This window comes from Dromiciops gliroides, chromosome 2 (genome assembly GCF_019393635.1).
Source record: "Dromiciops gliroides isolate mDroGli1 chromosome 2, mDroGli1.pri, whole genome shotgun sequence".
In the NCBI taxonomy this organism is placed as follows: domain Eukaryota; kingdom Metazoa; phylum Chordata; class Mammalia; order Microbiotheria; family Microbiotheriidae; genus Dromiciops; species Dromiciops gliroides.
The window spans coordinates 276128463-276149861 of NC_057862.1; the positions used below are offsets into that span (position 1 = coordinate 276128463).

The window sequence follows — 21399 nt, forward strand, 5'->3', positions numbered from 1 at the left end:
ATACTCTCCTTCCTATAAGGCATCAAATCTGGAGATTTGATGGAATGGTCTTTCTCCTCAGCCCTGGAAGGGAGGAGTCTGGTGCTTAATGGAAGGGTGTTTTTCCTCTTCCTGTGGGAGGAAGGAGAGACTTGGTCAGATGGAATGGCATCCTCTCCAAAGCAGGAGACAAGTGTTCTATGGAATAATGTTTCTCTTCTTCCCAGCGAGGCCAGGCAAAGAGACCCTGGCATTTTCTCACGTTATTGACTAGACCTAGAACTTGTGAAAAAACATGACAGATATGCAGACAGGAACACTGCATGCATCATGTTAGATTAAAAAGAAGAGAAGGGGGGGGCAGCTAGGTGTCGAAGTGGATAAAGCACCGGCCCTGGAGTCAGGAGTACCTGAGTTCAAATCCGGCCTCAGACACTTAACACTTACTAGCTGTGTGACCCTGGGCAAGTCACTTAACCCCAATTGCCTCACTAAAAAAAAAGAAGAAGAAGAGAAGGACAAAAGGTGTTGTGATCTGGGTTGGAAAAGGGGGTGCAGAGAAGTTCGAAGACAACCTTTAATTTTAAAAGTGTTTGTAGAAATTCAAATAAATAACGATAACGTGCATAGATGCATCTTTTCTGAGCCACACCAACAAATCTGCGGCTAGTATTTATCCCCATTTTCCAGATGGGTCAACTGAGGCTCAGAAAAGTTCAGTGACTTGTCCGCGGTTATACAGCTTCAGAGACATTTTATCAACTCAATTCGTCCTAATTCCAGGTCCAAGATTCTATGCATTAGGTATAGTACGCTGCCTCCTGATCTCTGAGGACGTGGCCACTGGCATCCATCCGTTCACCCGCCACAGCAGTCCCGTCCGGGCAGCCATGAGTTTCTCCCAGACAAGTAACAGCAAGCCCTCAGAGCCTGCCCGACTAGGAGCTGGAGAGCGTGTCCACGGGAGGTCGTCACAGTCAGAGCCAGACTACGAGGTGTACACGCGCCCTCAACCGCCTCCGAATCTTAAAACCAGGAGAGCGGGAACAACAACCACCTCGTACCCTCCCCCACGCCCTCGAGATTTGAAGTCAGGAGACACCCCCGCCTCCCAGCTCTAGGTTCTCAGCCAGTCAGAGGCCGTGGCCGCTCAGCCGTCCCCATGGTTACTCTTTGTGGGAGGTGAATGGCGGAGGCAGCGGCGGGGACCGTCACTCAGCGGCAGGCTCCTCCCCCTGGATCCTCCCTCCCTGCTCGCTCCTCCCCTTTCCTTCCTCGAGGGCTCCGCCTTGCTTTCCTTCCCTGGGCGCTGTGAGGAGTCGGAGCTGGAGCGGGTTTTGGAGCTCAAGCTGTGAGTAAACTGGGGCCCCCGAGTCGGAGCCCGGAGCCGGAACGGCAGCCGAGGCAGCTTCAGGTGAGCTCGGCCTCTGCGGGGGCAGGACGCTCCGCCCCGGGTTGGGTGTGTGTTCGGGGTCGGGGGTTACGGGGCACCCCGGTGATGGGGGCTGCCGCTACTGAGGGGGCGGAGGCCGGTCCGGGAAATCAAAATGGCTCCCGCGGCTTGGCTCCCCCTCCCCCCGCGGCCTCATCCTGTCCCTTCCCTCCCCCCTCTCTCTTCTGCCCTTTTCCCTTCCTGGGCCTCTTCGGCCCTGAACCCGGGGCGGGGGAAGCCCGGCACCTCGCCCGACTTGGCCTTTGTGTGCCCGGGCCCGAGCCGCCGGCGTGGCCGGCACAAAGACGCCCGCCCCGGGCGGGCCCCGCGGCCCGCGCTCGGCCCCCGCCTTTCCCGCCCGCTCCTCTCCCTCGCGGCCCTCGCCCCTCCGGGCCCCCGGAGCAGGCGCGGCCGGGAGTGCGGCGACTCTGGCAGACCGGCTCTTTCCTGGCTAATCCCCCTATTTCTTTTTCTTTTTTCTTTTCCTACTTGCTCGTAGATTTCTCTCATCTCGTCACCTTTCCCATACCTCTTTATTGCCCCCTTTCCCATATATATATGTGCGTGTAGCCCACCTGGCCGAGCCCGAGAAGGCCCCTCCTCGTAGCGGAGGCACACGGCAGCGCCAGTTTCAAATGGATCCCCGGGGCCGCCTCCGAGGCAGAACAAACTTCCCGCTGTGGAGGAGGAAACGTACTTTGAGTAATGGAAAATCACTTCTACCAACCATTGTAACTCCATCCAGAGCCGCTGGTGACATCTTAAATCTCTAGTGCAAAGGTCGAGTTGGTTTATTAGCGTTGCCAGGTTTCTTCCCCAAATGCAACGAATTATTTGTGAAAATACATGATTGAGGGGAGGGCGTTCTAGTTTATAATGGGAGTGGTGGGGGGGTTGGGGGGGGGGTGATGGTGATGGTGTGTTGGTGGTGGTGGTGGTGGTGGAGGGTGGTGATGGTGGTGGTGATGAGGGTTTGGGTACCTAAGGTGGTAGGTTTTCTTTGTTGACCCTTTCCAGGTTCCACAACAACTTTTAGACTTCTCAGCAATAATCATTTATATGAGGCTTTAAAATTTGCAAAGAAGGAAAGGTTTTTAAAAAGTGTATAAAAAGTTATATTGCATGTTGCTAATCTCACATTCTAGGTGCCACAGGCAAAATCCTGGTATATTTCATCAATCTGTCAGCCCTTCAGTGAATTTTATTTATTGGCACAGGAGTTTTTGCCTATATTTGGTCACTGAAAGGTATTGTATCATTTCTTATGAAGTCAAGATTATACTTTAAAAAAACAAACAAAACTTTTTGTTCCTCAGAGCAGTTTTCTGTGAGTAAAGAAGGTGCTACCACTGAGAAGCTGAAGCTCTTTGCTTACAGATCCAGCCAGGTGGACTAAAGGAGAGCAAGGTTATCCCAATGTGGTCCGTCCTTCATATTGAACCTGGAAGAATGGGAAGGCTGCTTCTAGGATAATAAGTCTATTCAAAACTGTCTAATACTCAGTCCTAACTGAAATTATAAGATGGATCAACCCTGTTGGATATGAAATTGGGGTCTTATATGGACTACAACATACAACTGGTTTGAATTTTAAACACTGTAACTTGTATCTTGTATCTGTCCTATCAATCCTTCCATTCATCAAAAAAATGCCACCATATAAATTTTCTTTCTTGAATTCCTTGCAGAGGTAGAAATGGGTAGTAGATGTTTGCAGTGGGAAACTTGAATTTCATCTTAGCCACATTTAGCAAAACCTCACATGGTGGACTGTTGCCTCTTTAATTTAGCCACTCTTTACAAAGTATAACAAGTGATCAACCATGAAACATTTTAGTAAAAAAAAAAAAAAAGCATGCTTCTTTGTGGCTTGCTTTCAGATGCTGATATGGTGAGTGTTCTGTTTTGAGTGTTTTTAAATTTTCCTTTAAAAAAAATTATTTGAAATTTTATGGAACAGTTCTCCTTCCCCATCCTACAGTAGGAAGCAATTGCACTGTTAGTATTGTCAGTATATATCTGGAAGCACAAAGATTCCACTGTGAGTGGTTGAAAAACCTGGTGCTTGTACCTACTACTTCCCTTTCAGTCTTGTTTAAGCTGACCAGTCAAATGGAGACTGACGACAGGGAGGGAAATAGGATGTGGGAAGAGGACAGTTCTCACAAACATTTACTGGTAAGTAAACTTTATCTTTATTGGTCTCCACTTGCCTTGTCCTACTGTAGTGACATGTAGAAATAGTAATTAATGAGAGTAGGAAATTTTCCAGAAAGGTAAATTTTCCTAATGCTTCTGTGACTAAAATGAAAGACTTAAAGGAGAAATCAAACTATTTGTAGTGTGTCCCAGAGAAGTATTAGACCAAATAGAAGTTTTCTGGGTGCCATAATCATCAGATGGATAGCTTTCCCACCCCCAAACTGGGAAAGTTAGAATAGTGGGGAACAAATTGTCATACTTTAAAAGTGAGTTTGTTTTGTTTTTTTTTAATTAGGATAAAGGACAGTTCTAGATCCCAACACTAATATAGTTTAACAGCTTCTCTGCAATTTTAAAGTCTCAGAAAATTTTGTAGGGCAGAGAGGTTAAGTGATTTACTCAAGATTATATGGACAGTATGTATCAAATGGAGATGATGGCCCAGGGTCTTCCTAGCTTTAAGGCCAGTAGTTCTCTATCCACTGTGCCACATTGCCTCTCAGTGACTTAATTTTTTTTAATTGGCTGAGGTTTTTATGTTTTAATTTGTTTTGCTGACAAGTTACTATCAGTATTACTTAAGATTGAGCACTGAAATCAGTAGCCATAAAGACATTTATTTACATGATCCTATTTTTAGGGAAAAACTCTTGTCAGATGCACATGTGGATTGATTTTTTAATCCAGCTGTTGATTTTTCTTATTTTGAGGGAAGAGTGGTAAGTTTTGTCATATTCCAAATAATAGTGGATTTGCCTCAACTTTCATTAAAAATATGCTTATTGAATGGGTAAAAGGATTTCTATTTTCTTTTCTTGGTAAGTAAAAAAAAGTGATTGTATCTTTTAAGACTCCATTATGATTTACTTGCAAAAGTCAAGTTCACAACTGGCATTTTAACAATCTTAACATCATAAGTATAGATAATCCAAAAGTTATCAGCTTTTGATTTGGGGGTATTTTAAGTCATGTTTTATTTAGATAATAAAATAAGGCTTAATTCCATGAGATAAATTGATTGACAACATAGAACTTTGGATAAACATCCTACACATTGATAACTCACTTTTTTTTAATGACTGGTGATTGTTGCCTTAGATTCTACCTCTGGAATCGATTTTTGAGAATAAAATGCCACTTAATAAATAGTAGTAATATGAAATAATTGTAAAGTGCTCAATACAGTCCCTGGCACATAGTAAGTGCTATATAAGCATTAGCTATGATTATAATAAGATATATAGCTCTTCATGAAGTTTAGTGATATATAGAGTACTTTGGATTCAAAGCAAGGAATGTAAGACCTTTTTCACTGTACCTTCCTGTCTACATCCCTGTTTAATCATATAATCAGTCAGTCTCTAGTCCTCATGCTGCTTTCTTTCTCCTCTCCCCACCACCCCCAACTTTAGCTCCCTACTCAGGCCTGCCCTAGCTTCCTCAAGTAGTCCTTGCTCCAAAGGTACAACCTTCAGCCTCATGAATTCATAACTAAAGTGTGAATGAAAAATCCTCAACTACTTCAGCAGTACCAGATTGCTCCAACTGATAGAATTTCAGACAATGACAAAGTGAAAAGAAAAATTCAGGTAGTATATAAGGAATTAATTACCAGATTTTTTAAAAGGATTTATACATTGGATCAGGGAATCAGAGACTTTGCAGACAATCTGTTCTTGTTTCAATTTCCCTAGAATGCACCTACATTTTCATATAACCTTTGAATGCATACATAGAAGTTGAGTGTCTACCATATAGTGCATATGCTACTTTGGGTTTGTGATATTTTGGTATTTGAAATCATCTGATAGTCTTTTTGTTTGTCTTGAGGAAATTTTTAAAATATAGTACCACATTTCATTTTTTGTATGCAAATACTGTTATAACATCTTATTATTTTCACTTTTTTAAATTAAAGCAGTTAATTGTCTTGATTCACATTTAAAAGAATTTGGTATGTGGAGGATTGCATATGTACAAGTAAAACCAAGACAAAGCTAGATTGAGTTTCTAGCAAGACTCCCTTTCTGCTCTGGGATTCAGCTGCTATCATAACACTATTAGCTATAAACTCCTTTTGTCTTCTTTGGATTATCTGGGTAGCAGCTATAACTACAAGCAATCAGCTTACTGCTTACTAAAGAAGCTAGCTATAATATATGTACTTCTGATCTGAAATTTTCTTACTAAAGACCTTGGGGTTTTAACAGCTTGGGTTTCAGAAATTCACAAGCCCTTTAGTGTGCTTAGGGATAATCAAAAGAAATACCTATGAACTTTTGCTTATTCTAAAGCAGGGGTATCAGACTTGCTGCCTTCAAAACTGGAGTCCAAGTGAGGCCTGAACCAGATTAAAATATAATCAAGAAATGTTTTAACAAAATAAAATGCAATTCAACATAGATAATATTAATTTGTGGTTTTCTAAGTCATGCCCTCATGCAGGGATAGTTTCTATTTTTGATGTCAATGTTCTAAAGTACTCACCAATCAACTTAGTTTTTAAATTGGTTTGTCATATGCCATGCCTTAGTATTGCAAAATGTTTCTAATAACCTTTATTTTTAAGCATTTTAAAAGACTCCAAATGGTGAAATTTTTATCTCATTCAAATTTTTATATTTTTCGATATTTAAGTAGGTAAAGGAGCCAATTCACTTGGGTATGCCTAGCAATCTGGGGGAAGGGGAAAATGCTTATTTCTAAATCAGTAGGGAAGTTTTGGATTTGGAGCCAGAGGACCCAGATTTGACTGATAGTCCCTGTTACTGCCATTTTGACCCCCTATGTCACACTTAGCAAGTTACTTAATTCTAGTCTGCTGTAGTTTCTTCTAAAAATGAAAGAGTTGGACCAGATGATCCCTAACAGCCCTACCAGATCTAAAACTATGACCTTGTAAAGTAGAACCTTTGTTTGGAAAACAGTGATTTCTCCCTAATGGGTTTTTTTTTTCTGTTATAAATTTGGTAATTCTAAAAGTTGAGAGGAGAGGCAGTGTGGCAATAGATAGTTTACATTGACCTTGGAGTGGAGTCCTGTGTCTCTGACATGCAACATATGTAACATAGGGTTACATATGTAGCCCTGGGCAAATCACTTAATCTTTCAGGGCCCCACCAACTCTAAAGAAAACAGGAACTGATCTGTAGTCTGATTTGGTAGTGCTTAACAGGGAGCTCCCTCCTCTGACACTGATAAAAGTATAGGTATTGTCAAAGAGGAAAAAGAGGAAAAGGTGAAAAAATAGGGAAAGTGATTAGCCAGAAAATTAAGAACTTGTCAGCAGTATGAAGAAGCCTATTTATGCATATGCTAGGTAATACTCTAACATAACAGTTTTAAGAAGAAAAAGGTGTAAAAGTATGCATGTGCACTACACAGAAATAAGATGCACATACATACAATATAAGTTTCATCCCCTTCAAAAATCATTTTGGGAGACTTTGTATTTGAATACTTCTAGAATGTTTTGTCTTTGCTTAAAATATTTTGGAATTATTCTTTGAAGGTGGGTTTAATTTTGGGGACTAGCCAAATTGGCTAGTGTTATGGAATAAGGTCAGTGATTACGCTAAATAACACTACTGGTTTTGGTTTTAGTCAGCAACATCCATAGTATACTGAAAAGTGCTGGAGTAAGGAGATTTAATCAGATTTTGTTTCTTACTAGCAGTGTGACCATGGGAATCTCTGAGCTGCTGTTTCCTATTTGTAAAATGATGATGTTAAGTTCTGTGTGAAAAGCACTTCATAAAATCTAAAGCAATATGTAGAGTTATCTATGTGATAATTATAGTTAATATTCATATAACACTATGTGCCAGGTACTGTGCCAAGTGCTTTAGAATTGTTGCTTCAGTTGATCTTCACAGCAACCCTGGGAGGTTGGTGCTATTATCTTAATTTTACAAATGAGGAAACTGAGACAAAGAGAGGTTGTGATTTTTCCCAGGGTCATAGAGTATCTTGAGGCTGTATTTGAACACAGGTCTTCCTGACTCCAGGCCCAGTGTTCCATGTACCTAGCTACTACTTATTATAAAATTAAGGAGACTGGATTTTCTTGTATGTGGCTTTTAAACTGGTTCTGCTATTCCAAAAGAGAATTTAGTATTTAAACTCAGTGTTTCTCCTACCTCATATATAAAATTAATTGCTGACATGTAATGTTTTGTGGTTTTCAAGATGCTTTTTACATATTTTATCTTGTTTGAGCCTAACAACAACCCTGTAAGGCTACAGTTATTCACGTTTTTATACCCTTATTTTTTTTTTAAATGAGAAAATTGAAGTTTATAGAGGTTGTGACTTGCAGGTGATCCCATGCAGGATCACAAGTGGGATTTAAATTCAGGTCTTCCTAACATAAATCCATTGTGCTTGCCTGTAGTGTGTGACCTCACTTAGGTGATAAGGAAGTATTCTCTTATAAATGAAATCCAAGAAGTACTTGTGGTATGCTAAGTGCTGAATTTGGTACTGAATGAAATAAAAAGTTGAGATAAAGACAGTTCCTTTCTTTTAGAAGCTTAAAATCTAGTTACACGTTGGGCAGGGTTTTGGTGTATATGTTTTGGGGGGGGGGTTGTAGGCAGTCTGGTTTACACAGCTAGGTCAAATTTAACAAGGGTCTTGAGTCCAGGTCCTGTGCCACCTAGCTGCCCATATGCTTTATGAGACAAAGATAACAGCTAATTTTTCCCAGAAATGATACTGGCTATAGGTGATAAATACCTGCTTTTTGTCATTTTTGAAAACTTACATATGCTAGTATGGTTTTGCAATAAAGGTAATTGTCCTTGCAGATCTGGTTGGGCCTTAGTGCAGCATCTAATAAATGATTGTTGACCAACTCACTTTTTAAAATAAGTTAATTTTTACAAAAAGGAAAATAATACCCCTCTACTAGATTTCACTTAAATTGCCTGTGCACTTAGATTTTAAGGTAATAGATTTATATAGGTTGATTATCTAAAAACGTGCTATACAGGCTGTCTTGAGTTTAGCAAGTAATTTGTGTGTAGATACACATATTAATCTTCTGAACACTTTTCTAGGTAAAATTTTATTACTGCTTATGAGGTTTGTCATTTCATAATTCATTTCTTACCCAACTGATGGGGTGACGCTGATTTGCAACCAAAAATCTAAGTGAGTAGATTGTTAAGTGAAGGCAGCAAGAAACTCTGCTAGGTTCAGGGCTTGCTATTCTAGTAATTCAAAATCTCATTAGAGTTTAATTTGATTTCATTATGGCTTGGGGGAAGAATTTTGTTTAAATCAGATTTGTCATAATTTAAATCACTCGTTGTGAAGACTAATCATTTTTCAACAAAAACTGCTTTTGATAAACCATGATCAGAGCTTTTATAAATTGAATAATTCGTAAATCTCACTCTTTTAGAAATTTTAGCTATTGTACAATGTAAATAATATCAGGGATCTGTGGTATTATTTGATTAATCCATTGGGAAAGCTGGCAACCCTACCATGCCTTCCAGTTTATGATTCTAATCCATCGTCTCTCATAAATCCTATAGATAGGTTCTGTACAAAATACTGTTGGTATTCCTTTCAATCTTTTTGACATTTTGTAGGTATAGTGTCCTAACTTTTATACCTCATTCTCACTATATAGTTCTGGATGAAAATTTTCTAAGAGTTGGATTACTTTTCTTTTTAAAAAAAATTGAAACTACATTAAAAAATTATTTCCAATGCTCAGTGAAATAATTTCAAAGTAACTGGGGAGAGAAGGGGATTGAAAGCCTTTCCAGTTTAACAATTTCAATTCATAACTGTTTTTAAATCGAGTATAGTATAAAGCCATTGGGGATGTAAAGACAATGAGCATGGGGAATATATGTTCTCAGATAAATGAAGGTAATCTGAAATGGGAAATTGTGCATATTTTTGCCACAGTATGTTAGGTAGATGAAAGAATTGCAAAAATGCCAAGAAACATTCTGTTTAAAAGAAGAAAAGGCTAGCTTTCCTATATTACAAGCATGATTGGGAATGATTAGCATAGCACTTTTATTTTTAAATTCCTAAATGATTCCTCAATTTAGAATTCAGTGAGAGAAAATATATTTTTCTATTCATGCAGGAGAAAAGTTGTTCTTCATAGCTGGATTGGTAAGTGAGTTTTTAAAGCGACATCCACCAACTTTATTAAACATTTAATTGCAAATTTTTCTTGAATAATAAGGTAATTCTTGAGTAATGTGATTGGTTTGTCAAGAAAATACATTGTATTAAAGAGGGATGGTTTAAAGTTTGTTTACAAATATATGAGTTTTAATAGAAATTTTAATGGTTTTAAGGTATTTTTAATTGCTGTAATTCATTCTCATGTTATTCCTTTCCTCTCTGAAAAGTGTTTATATACTTGATTAATTATACTCACATGTATAATAATTATTCATGTTGTCATTATATTTTGGTGAGTTTTATGACATCCCTGAGATTATTAGTTGAGGCTTTATTTCGTGAGATGTCATTGTGTTAGTAGTGAACACTGGTTTGGAGAATATTGACTTTTAAAGGTCGTCAGTGCCTTTTATTTTTTGATGACCTGGTTTCAAATAACAAATATGCAAATCTGTAGAGATGGAGCTTTGAAGGAATTTTTTTTTGTATGATTTAATTTAACACTTGTAAAGAGAAAAAAGTTGGGTATATTTGTATTACATGCTTAATATCTTAAGGTTGGTGTACACAGTTAAATTGTTTATGTAGGATGTTTCTTTACGGATTGATTGCATAGTGGCAAGCAAAAAGGTAAGGAGAGGAGATCAGTTTTGAGGACTTATTTTGTAGTTCTCTTTATTTTTTTAGAGTAGGTAGAAAAGCTGAAAGCACTTGTGAAATTTTTTTCTGGAGCTTAGTTTTAATGTTTTATCTGTTTTTCTGTCCTTCCTGTAGTACTTACTCTTATTCCTTCAAACATTTATTGAATGCTTACTATGTGCAAAGTGCTGTGGAGAATACATAGATGAATCAGGCAAATTTCTGAACCTCACATGAAGAACTGGCCATAACTTTTTCAAAATGCAAATGACAGACACGTTTTTAAATGCCTAGTTAATTTTGTTCTCTTCCTACCAAGGTACGTGTTGCATTGCCCCTTAAAAATGTTTAATTATAGTTGCCATAGAGAAAAGAAAGGGGCTTTTAATAGTAAGAATCAGATTCAATGGCAATTTAAGCAGCTTGTACTCCTATTAGGCATTATTGTAATGGTGTTTCTATGTTGAGTTGATAGTGGTAAAATGGGTAAGGATCCTTAAGGATGGACAGCCTTTAAAATAATTACTGAATTTCAAATTTGTGAAGAAGTAGCATATTACAGAGAAAAATGTTGTAGAGTGGCATTTAAGTCTGAAGACTTGGAATCAAGATTTGGTCTGTTGCAACCTCTTTATAGACCTCAGACAATATTTCTCTGCCTCTTTAAAATAAAGGGTTCGGATGAAATAATCTCTGAAGATAAATTCTATTCTCTAATCTTTGAAGTAGGATTTTGATTAGATTAGAAAGGAAAAGGGGGATGATAAAGAATGGGAGGCAGCTACACAAATTGGGAAGGTATCCCTACACTAACAGTTTATTGTAATAATTAAGACCGTAATGTGTGAAGAAAAAAGAATGAAATAACTCAAATTCCGAGAGTTGATATCAAAGTATATTTGGAAGATGATCAGGAATCTAAATTCTTAATAGTTTGCAGTTTAATTATTTGCAAGGATAAGAGAGTTTGATAATTAATGATGAATCACATTATGTTCATCCTTTAGTAAGGAACTTTTGTCTCTGGTGGTCTGCAAATAGCAGAATGTTATCACTTCCTAGCATTGTGTATGGTAAATTAACTAAAAGATATTTCCAAATATTGACGTTGCCTCAGAAGTCAGAATATCTCTGGGTTTCTAGTAGAAGCTTGTCTCAAAATAAAAGGCACAAATTTGAAAGCAGTTGTCAGAATTCTCCTGGTTTTTGATATGAACTTTGTTCTTTAAGCCATTACTTTGCTTTGCCTTCATTAAAAATAAAATTAAAAACCCTGGTATGTTAAAGACTTTATTATTGACTGATGTCTTCATAAGTATTTATACAATTTTCATATTTTAAAATTCAACACTGTGTAGTCATCCTAGTAGCAATTTGAAAATAAAATAGTATTTCCTTAATCTTATAGTATGAATGAGAGTGGCAGCTTGGTGTGAGTGAATATTGTTGGAGTTGGAGTCAGGAAGACCTGGGTTCAAATTCTGCCTCTGACAGTCACCTCTTTGACCATGAGAAAGTCACTTAACTTGAGCCTTGAACAACTCTGTAAGACTTAGATAGAGGTGGGTTGTGATCTATGGTGAAGAAGTTAAAAGGCATTAATGTATTTACACTAGTTTTTCTTTTTATAATAATTTTTAATGGTTTGGATTTATTTACAAATAGGTGTGGGTAACATTTTTTAAATTTCCCTATTAGATAACTGGAGAAAATGACACAATGAGGATACAGATGTTAAAACTGGGAAGGTGGAGAGGCTTGTTGCCACTTCATTAAGTACTTTGCACAGTACTCCTTTTGTTAGATATCTATGTAGGTTAAAACTAATCAGGTTTTTGTTGTATAAAAGTCTTTCAAATCATAGCAGTTTATCCTTATTTCTGTATTTAGTTATCTAGATTTACTGTTTATTTCTAAGTCACAGTTCTACAATCTTAACTAATGATGCAAATATAACAGGTTATCCAAAAGTGAGTTTTATTTGAATAATAATTCCAAAATAAAAGATTCATCTTCAAAGCAAACCTAAAACATAATACAACTATGATTCTATATTTGCTTCAAGGAAGCACTATTTTAAAAATGAACTAATTTATTTGTCCCATTGTATAAATATAGACATTAAGGAGAAAACAGAAGTTTGAAAAATTATTTGGAAAACTTAATGACTATTAAGTAGAATGGTAGATCCTTAATTTGGTAGCATTTCCTTTACAAGTAGTTTTTGGAGACTTAAGTCCCCTATTCAGCTATACCAAGTCTCCAAATTTATCTTGTTATAGGCATAAACACTTCTTTTGACTTAGTTTTCTATTGTAATGTGTAAGAGGGACACCTGGTTTGTTTGGGGTTTTTTGCCTACTTTGCCTGTCTAAAAATGAACCAGATTGATCTGCTGTAATTTGAAGTTGATCCCAATGTTTAATAATCCTCTATAGTTGTTAAATTAGCTAAAATTAAACCTACTTAGCTATGTCTTAACAGGAATAGTTTAGTGCTAATTATGATTAATCTGTCACCATAAAGATAGAAGCTTTGGCTAAATGCTGTACGTTTCATTTTATGATAGTTGTGTGTGTGTGTTTTCCTGAAAAAATATTTTAAATTATGCTAAAATGACTTATTTGGTTTCAACAGGACACAATGTTTGCAAGAGGAATAAAGAGAAAATGTTTCGATGGCGAAGAAGATATTGAAGGAACCCTGGCTGGTTTTAAGTCTGTTCCCTCATATAATCTTCAGCGGCAATCGCTTTTAGACATGTCTCTGGTAAAGCTTCAGTTGTGCCACATGCTTGTTGAACCTAATCTCTGTCGCTCGGTTCTTATAGCAAATACTGTAAGGCAGATTCAAGAAGAAATGACCCAGGATGGAACTTGGCAAGTGATAAATGCTCAGAATACAGGACAAGCTTCTCTTGATCGCCTAGTATCATCAGATATCCTTTGTCGTTCAACAAAAGAACAGGGTGAAGGGAAACTTGTTCCAAGTTATAGTAGTTTCTCAAAAGACTTTGAAGATATCCAGTCCCAAGATATTATTTCTGACCTGTCCACAGTTACATCAGTACAAGCTCCAAGAAGCCCTCAAAGTAATGTTTGGGAAATGGAGAACCCTCAAGAAAATAGGGGAAACTTTCAGAAGTCACTAGATCAAATATTTGAAACTTTGGAGAACAAAAATCCTAATTCTGTAGAAGACTTATTTTCAGATGTCGACAATTCTTATTATGATCTTGATACAGTATTAACAGGAATGATGAGCAATACAAAAATGGGACATTGTGATGTGCTTGAGAGCTTTTCATCTCAAACAACCACAAATTCTAACTCAAATTGTAAATCTGATATAAATGAGCTTGACCATATTGTGGAAATCCTTGTTGAATCCTGAAATGGTTAAATACAAAATATGATTCTTTGAAGAAGTCGAGAACATTTGAAAAAACAAGCCTTCAAATAGTTTACTATCAAATGTATATGTAATCTACATAAAAGATAAAAAAGCACTTCATTTTGTGAAATAGTGTTATCTTTAAAGCTAACATGCTACTTGCCTTTGACAATTTTGGTTTGTTGACTCCAATTTAAATATATACTCTAATAAATTAGTTGCAGGGCATGAAGCTTACAAGATTAGGCTTAGTGTACTTACTTTTTCTTCCTCAAGACAGAGGGAGAGACTGGTACAATGAGTTCTTGACTTTCCATTTTAACTTTTTTTCAGGGCCCTATACTTAAAAATTCCCAATTGCCCTGATTTCTTTTACCTTCCCTCTTTCTCAGCTACAGTCACCAGCCTTCAACTTAATTAGTCTAGATAGATTTTTTTTATCAGTTTTGTATGTTTTAGGCAATATTTTTTGCCTTTTAAAAATATATTTTTGAAATTTTTTATACTTTGGTGTTTAGATTTTCCAGCTATTTTCCTAAAAGTATATTTTTACTATAAATGTCCTTTCTGCTGCTACTTCAGTAACTTTTTCATAGAATAAACACTTGGAATTGGTGTCTTTCTGTTAAAATTTTAAAAGGATTTTTGTTTTACGAATTAATATAGTTCAGTAAACTGTAAATATACAACATGCTTTAAAATGTAAGAGCTGTTTTCATAATCGTGTAGTGCTCTATTAAAGTTGAGAAACTTGTATTGCTTTTTATACTTGAGCATTGATAGGAGAAAAAATGCTGATCGTAGATACAGTTCTATTAAAGCCATGTTTCATGTTAATTCTGAATATAAATTATGTAGGGTTTTATTTATGTATATTTATATGTAAATGTCATCACAGTGAATTGTTTATCATTGAAGTCTAGGATCAAATTTGTTTATGTGGGAGAACTCTTGCACTAATTACTAAGTAAAGTGTTATTCGGGGCCTTTGAATCTCTATCATTGTGTTTTGTTGATCTATATTAGTATGTTTTACTTCTGTGTAAGTTTTTTGTATAGCTGTTCCTCTGAAAGATGTTGCTTAGTTCTTTTATCTACTTTAAATAATGAATACATTCGTTGTAGAGTGTATTTAATGTCAGGGGATCCATTTAGGAAAGGGTAGTTAGAATGAGAAAAGTCCAGTTTTACTGTATTAAACTGTGCCTGAAACTTTTTTTAAATCAGGCAGTAGTCTGCTTGAAATAAAGAGATTTGTATACATTTATTTGGCTATGCCACCTTTTCAGAATTTGAAAAAGATGAAGTCAATATGAAGGGTGGAGTAAAGGTAGCAAAAATGGAAAGATTTGGGAAATGGAATCAAGACTGATAAGTGCAATGAGCTACAAAAAAGTAGGGAGAGTCAGGGAAGGACTTTTTTAAAAGACATTTTCCTCTCTTCAAGGAAAAAAAACACTTTTTCATTTCTTATCTTACACTTTTTCTGTTCCTGTATAGATTGGTATGTCACTTCTAATACTTTCTTGTGCATCTGACTAATAATCATTTTAATATGAATTTTCAAAAATTGTAAAAGTGTGTGTGTGTTTTTTTCTAAAGAAAATGTAACTAAACATGATTGGCAAAATTAGAAATGAATATGTGAATTAAGATTTACAGCATAATTAATGTAATTGTGTGCATTGGAGTCTTATTTCATGATCTTTAAATACTGATTTTGTTTATAAAATGTTTGACCAAAACTTCAGGATGATTGAGCTGAAAACCCTAAATTCCATTTTTTCTGGAGCTTTACAATAGAAGTACCAGCAGTATAAGTGAATGAAGAGCATGTCAAGGAGACCTGAAACAAAAGTGCTGCTTCTTGACGAATACTAGTTGTTTGTGCCCCTCAGCAAATCAATTAAATCTCTGTGTTCCTGGGCAATTTTTTAATTATAATTTGCAGGCAGATTTTTTTGAGGTTTTTTTCCAGCGCTCCCTGTACCACCTCCCACCCCCATGCCTCCCACTCCTCAACATATACACAAGGGTTGGAAGAAGGGAACATAGTAATAAGGGATTACTTTGCCTGGTAATGTGCTAAATGCTTTATATGTTATTTCATAAGTTTTCACAATAACCCTATGAGGAAGGTGCTATTATATTACTGTTCTCATTTTAATGTTAAGGAAATTAAGACAGATAAGTGAATTGCTCTTTAACCACTGGGCTAGCTAGCTATCTTTTTTTTTTTTTTTTGGAGGTGAGGCAATTGGGGTTAAGTAACTTGCCCAGGGTCACACAGCTAGTAAGTGATAAGTGTCTGAGGCTGGATTTGAACTCAGGTCCTCCTGAATCCAGGGCTGGTGCTCTATCCACTATGCCACCTAACTGCCCTAGCTGCCCTAGCTAGCTATCTTTAAAATGCCATATTTGAGACTGGCATCTGTACACTTAAGGAAAAGGGAAGCTCTTGCTATTTCTCTAACTCCAGAAAAAGGAGTAATATCTGCATTTACAAATAATTTTCTGATTTCCAGTGTAAGAATTTTGGCTTTTCAGAAAATAAATTCAATTCCAGTCTTATTGGTAAAAGTTCATGTTATGTACATTTTAAGTAAAATTATCTAATTTCTAAGTTATTTGGAATCTCTAAAATATCTGTTATTCTTACCAGCATTCAACACAAGTCATTCTCCACAGATTTTCAGATAATGTGACTCTTTAAACATTTAGGTTACACAATAATGAACAAAATAAGCTTATTTATTAATTTTGACTATCTTAAAAATAAGGACTGGGGCAGCTACATCGTGCAGTGGATAAAGCACTGGCCCTGGATTCAGGAATACCTGAGTTCAAATCTGGCCTCAGACACTTTACACTTACTAGCTGTGTGACCCCTGGGCAAGTCAATTAAATGGCTATACTCAATTCATTGTGAAGCTAACTTAGATGTGGACATAGTTTGCTGAAATTTAACCAGTGCTCCTAATTGTTCTTGCTGAACATTTTTTTTTAAGTGAGGCAATTGGGGTTAAGTGACTTGCCCAGGGTCACACAGCTAGTAAGTGTTAAGTGTCTGAGGCTGGATTTGAACTCAGGTCCTCCTGACTCCAGGGCTGGTGCTCTATCCACTGTGCCACCTAGCTGCCCCCTGAACATCATTTTTAGATCCGAATTTTAAGATACTGTGGTAGGGGCAGCTAGGTGGCACAGTGGATAGAGAACCAGCCCTGGAGTCAGGAGGACCTGAGTTCAAATCCAGCCTCAGACACTTAACACTTACTAGCTGTGTGACCCTGGGCAAGTCACTTAACCCCAATTGCCTCACTAAAAAAAAAAAGATACTGTGGTAGATTATGGCAAATTTGTTTTTCAATTGAAAATGTGGGTTTATTTGTAAATTTAAAGGATAGGAAATCACATTGGATCAAACTAAATAGTTTTGATTTTATCAGAATACTCTACTTAACATGTTTAAATTCTAGGCCCCTGTCTTCCCCACTCACAAAGGCAGCTCATTTTTGGACTCAAGCAGTATACACCTGCTTTAAGGTGGTAGTTGATTTGTTCAGCTATTCATTGGGAAAATAGAACTGTTTTACCAAGGCCAAGTGAACTGGACTCAGCTTTCCATAGCTGTCCTTAAAGAATACCCTCATGTAGTTTTTATGCTGTCTTCAATCATCTTAACCTGATTGTACCTATGTAAAAGTTCTGGTTTAGGGGGAAAGGGTGGGGACCATAGCCCTCTAAAGATGGTCTTGAACTTGGATATAAATTCAAAGTTAGATCATATACAACCACTGTTTTAAGTACTCTGGTTCAAGATGTTTTAGGGCATGCCAAGGACACTACCAGGTCTAAGTGATTTAGAACTTCTTGCTAAGCAACTAATATTTAGCTGGTTATTCTGAAACTTGTTTGCATAAATGTGGTTGCAAATTCTGCATTTGGACTTTATATAACCATGAACTATGATAGTTTATGGTTATGCTTGTTATTTGGGTTTATTTATATAATTTGGATTGTCCTATTTTTCTTTGCTTTTGAAATTTTGTAGATGAAGGCTGGAAATGCCTTTAAGCTAAAAAAAAAAAACAAACCTTTTGTGTAACCTTCCAAAAATTCATTGCTTCCTAAAGGCCTCTTAGAATCCTTAATATAGAACTTAGGAAGGGAAATGGACCCAAACCTTAAAGTTAGCATACTTTTATTGGAAAAAAATGAACAGGGACATATCATTTAAGATCCTAGGACAATTAAGGCACAGAGAAGTAATGACTAGTTAAGAGAAATTGTGACTGCCAAACCTTTTTGGGAAGAGTAACTGGATTCTTGTTCCAGCTTTGCTTCCTTGTGATGGACAAATCACTTCCAAGTTCTGTGCCTCAGTTTTCTCTTTGGCAAAATAAGGACTTAGGAGGTGTGTGAAGTTCTTTCTAGCTCAAAACTTAGATTCATATGGTAGGATGGTTTTTGAAAAGTAGATTTATAGTGTATATATGCCAGGATGTATATTCCTTTGCCTAGCACAAATAAGTTTGCAAGTTTGTCTTTGATCGGATTGTCACTTCATAAAACAGACATTAGCAAAAAAAGTAATCCCCTGCCCAAGGAAAGAGGGACTCTTTTGTTGTATCCATAAAATGAGGGATTGTATTAGATTACTTTTCCAATTCTGATGCTACCAATCTCGCTGCAACCAACACTGAAAGAGTTTTATGAGGGCATTGTACCTCTTAACAGATTTTTCAGTCGTCAGCAGTTTAAAGGGTTTGGGAGAAGTTTTGTGGCTAAATCAAATTCTGATTTTGAAATATGTGGGCTTTCCACCTACCTGACCTGCCCCACACTTTAGAGACTGGCATTTTGATTGTTAAGTTCAATGGTGGGGAAATCCTGGGAGTAGTTTTTTAATATATACGAATTCTGCAGAAAAATATATGCTTTAGGGGCTAATTATGATACTGTGCAATTTGTTCTTTAAGATGATTTACAGTAATTTCTTGTGGGTATTAACATCACATTTGTTAAATCGTCTTAATTCCTTTTAGAAACTACACTGTACCCAAGTGCCTAATGTGTTGTGCTAACTAGCTGGTTTGTAAACTAGAGGGCCCAAAAGAATATGTTCCAGATTTTTTCAACCAGGACTTGTTAAGTACTTACCTGTGCCTGTCATACCAGTAGCCAAATGCATGTGGTTGGGGAAATGACCCATTTAGGACCTCTTTTAATTTGCGTGCTTTTCAGCCTCAAGCAAGTCACCTACTGAACTACTTTTTCCCTCCAACTTCCTGGACAGAATTTATTCTTTTCCACCTGAGGAACTGAACTCAGGGCTACTAGTTTTTCTAGCCTCCAAAAGGTAACAGTTTAGAAACTCGTTGTTGGGGATTTTTCCCGTTTATTTACCCTACATTTGTCTATTATTCGGTTGTTTGTCGTGTCCTGACTCTTCGTGACCCCCATTTGGGGTTTTCTTGGCAAACATACTTGAATGGGTTTCTGTTTCCTTCTCCAGCTCATTGTAGAGCAGTTAAGTGACTTGCCTAGGGTCACACAGCCAGGGTCTGAGGGCGAATCCTGATTGCAAGCACAGTGCTCTATCCACTGTGCTACGTAGTTGCCCCAAATTTCTCTCTAGTTTTCCATCCATTGCTACTAGTTCTGTTTCCTTGGACAAGCAATATGGCTCTAATCCCTCTTAAAATTTGGACAACTATAACCACCTCCAAATCTCCATGCCAACTTTCTGCAACCGACATTTTCTAGTTCCTCACAAACGTGCTACAGAGACGAGACGTAAGCTGCAGGGCAGGGCCCTGGCTGCAGCTAACTGACGAGAGAAAGCCAGCTCCTGCAGCTAGGGAGCTCTTCCCGGGAGCTTCGCTTGATGGGCGGGGCGAATAGCCCGCGCGGAAGCTTTTAATCTTCCAGCCAATCAGAAAAGAGTTACTGGGCAGGCCCGGGTCGGTCCCAGAAAATCCGAAGTGGCTCGCCAGAGGAGAGGCGTGGTTTTCTGGAGTGGTGGGTGGCCCTCGCGCCCTGGGGCGGGCTGGTGGTAAGCCGCGGGGCTGTGGCACCTGCCTGGCGGCGGGTGTGCACCCCAGTCTTTAAGTGTCTGGAGCTGCGTTTCTGCACCCTGGGGTTCGGGAGGGGCTTCTCCTAAGCTAGGGCGGTACTGCAAAGTTGCAGGAACGTGACGAAGGCTCCGAGCCTACCCGCGATGGAAATGCTTCGGCCCACGCCAGGGGAATAGGGGCGGGCGTGACTTTACATGCCCCTGTGCCGCCTTCTCCCAGGTCCCTTTCCGGACGCCCACGGTGAGGGACATTGTGAGGAAGAGTCTGAAGGGAGGGTGTAGAGGTGGAGGTGGGTAGGGAAAGAGACCCTTTCTGTCCCTGGTCAGTGCCCGGGGCCGGGGCAGATGCCTCCACTTGCTCCCCCCACCCCCCTCCCCCACTGGCGCTTCTTGGAGAGGAGCGGCGGGCCAAAAGAAGACTCCGCCCCCAGGGGAATCCCCGCGGGAGTGCTGTCTCCCAAATCTTTTGTGTAAACTTGTTTTTTAATTTAGCTTATTGTCTAATATAAATAGTGCCTTTTTAAATTAAATATTGAATAATGTTCGCTTTAGGAATTTAATTTTTAAAAAATTTTTTTTAGTTCATACCCTAATGAAATGTACTTCACTGACAGGATTCTTTCGTATGGGGAACTATGGCTTTCTGTTTTCTGGCCTGAAACTCACAAAACCAGAGCTTAGCACAGTGCCTGTCACATGGTAGGTGCTTAGTAAAAGCTTATTGATTTCCTGAAACTCAGCTTTTAATAGGTCTTCATGCAACCATTAAGAACAAAACTTTCTCTTGTTTTTAACTTTATGAAGTAGGTAGTTCTATGAGGAAATTCTATGCAGCTAACTGCATGAAGTCTATCGTTTAATATCTCCTTTTCTGTCTTAGTCTATCAAATAGCATTTACTCCGGGCCTAGTATATGCCAGACAGGCACTATGCTAGGTGCTGAGGATATATATGTGTGGTTGGGGGAGAGGGGATGTATGTACCCCCCCACACACACACACACACACACACATACAGAACACTATGAAACAGTTTTCTAGGAGCTTACATTTTAAAGTAGAAAATAAATTGGTTTGTTTAATTGAGTCTCCTAGTTATCCAGGTAACCAGAAGACTGTATGGGGACATGGTTGAGATACCAACAATTCATTGCAGGACCCAGAAGGGGACCCTCTGAAACAGTTCAAGCTAATATCAGCTCATCTACAGAGAGTCTCCCCTGTCTTTGTCATCCTGTTTATGCTCCAGGCTTGAAGAGTCAAATTGAAAATGGAATGAGGAACCCAAGTGTTTGTTGTTATAGGCACCAATGGCAGATTCTTGATTCCACAAACATCTCTTTACCAGGAAAAAACAAGGCCATAAATCTTAACTGTACCCCCCTAAAACTATGACCCTGCTGTTTAAAAATCCCCTTGTATTTTTATAAATTTGACTCAGTTCTCTATGTATTTGAGAAATGAGGCCATTACTAGAGATATTTGTTTCAAAACTTCTTTCCCCGTTTTCTGCTTCCCTTGTA

At 38.0% G+C, this 21399-nt stretch overlaps 1 protein-coding gene across 18 annotated transcripts; it reads left to right on the forward strand.

Moving 5' to 3' along the window:
• Positions 1 to 1235: 1235 nt before the first annotated feature.
• Positions 1236 to 15374, forward strand: CDCA4 (cell division cycle associated 4). Of its 18 annotated transcripts, none has more exons than XM_043989502.1 (6): positions 1236 to 1393; positions 1911 to 2191; positions 2557 to 2658; positions 3501 to 3589; positions 5026 to 5202; positions 13046 to 15374. In XM_043989502.1, the coding sequence occupies exons 5-6, from the start codon at positions 5116 to 5118 to the stop codon at positions 13799 to 13801; spliced, it is 843 nt and encodes a 280-aa protein (XP_043845437.1). In that variant the 5' UTR covers positions 1236 to 1393; positions 1911 to 2191; positions 2557 to 2658; positions 3501 to 3589; positions 5026 to 5115; the 3' UTR covers positions 13802 to 15374. The 18 variants fall into 18 exon arrangements, with proteins under 18 accessions (XP_043845437.1, XP_043845449.1, XP_043845440.1 ...); XM_043989514.1 differs by lacking the exon at positions 5026 to 5202 and adding an exon at positions 11817 to 11970; XM_043989505.1 differs by lacking the exon at positions 5026 to 5202 and having other exon boundaries at positions 2789 to 3589.
• Positions 15375 to 21399: the final 6025 nt, after the last annotated feature.

Excerpts from the sequence above, each read along its gene's own strand:
- CDCA4 (XM_043989502.1), top strand. The coding sequence starts at position 5,116 with ATGAAAAATCCTCAACTACTTCAGCAGTACCAGATTGCTCCAACTGAT. Across the intron at positions 5,203-13,045 it reads AAGTGAAAAGAAAAATTCAG|GACACAATGTTTGCAAGAGG; the intron begins GTAGTATATAAG and ends TGGTTTCAACAG.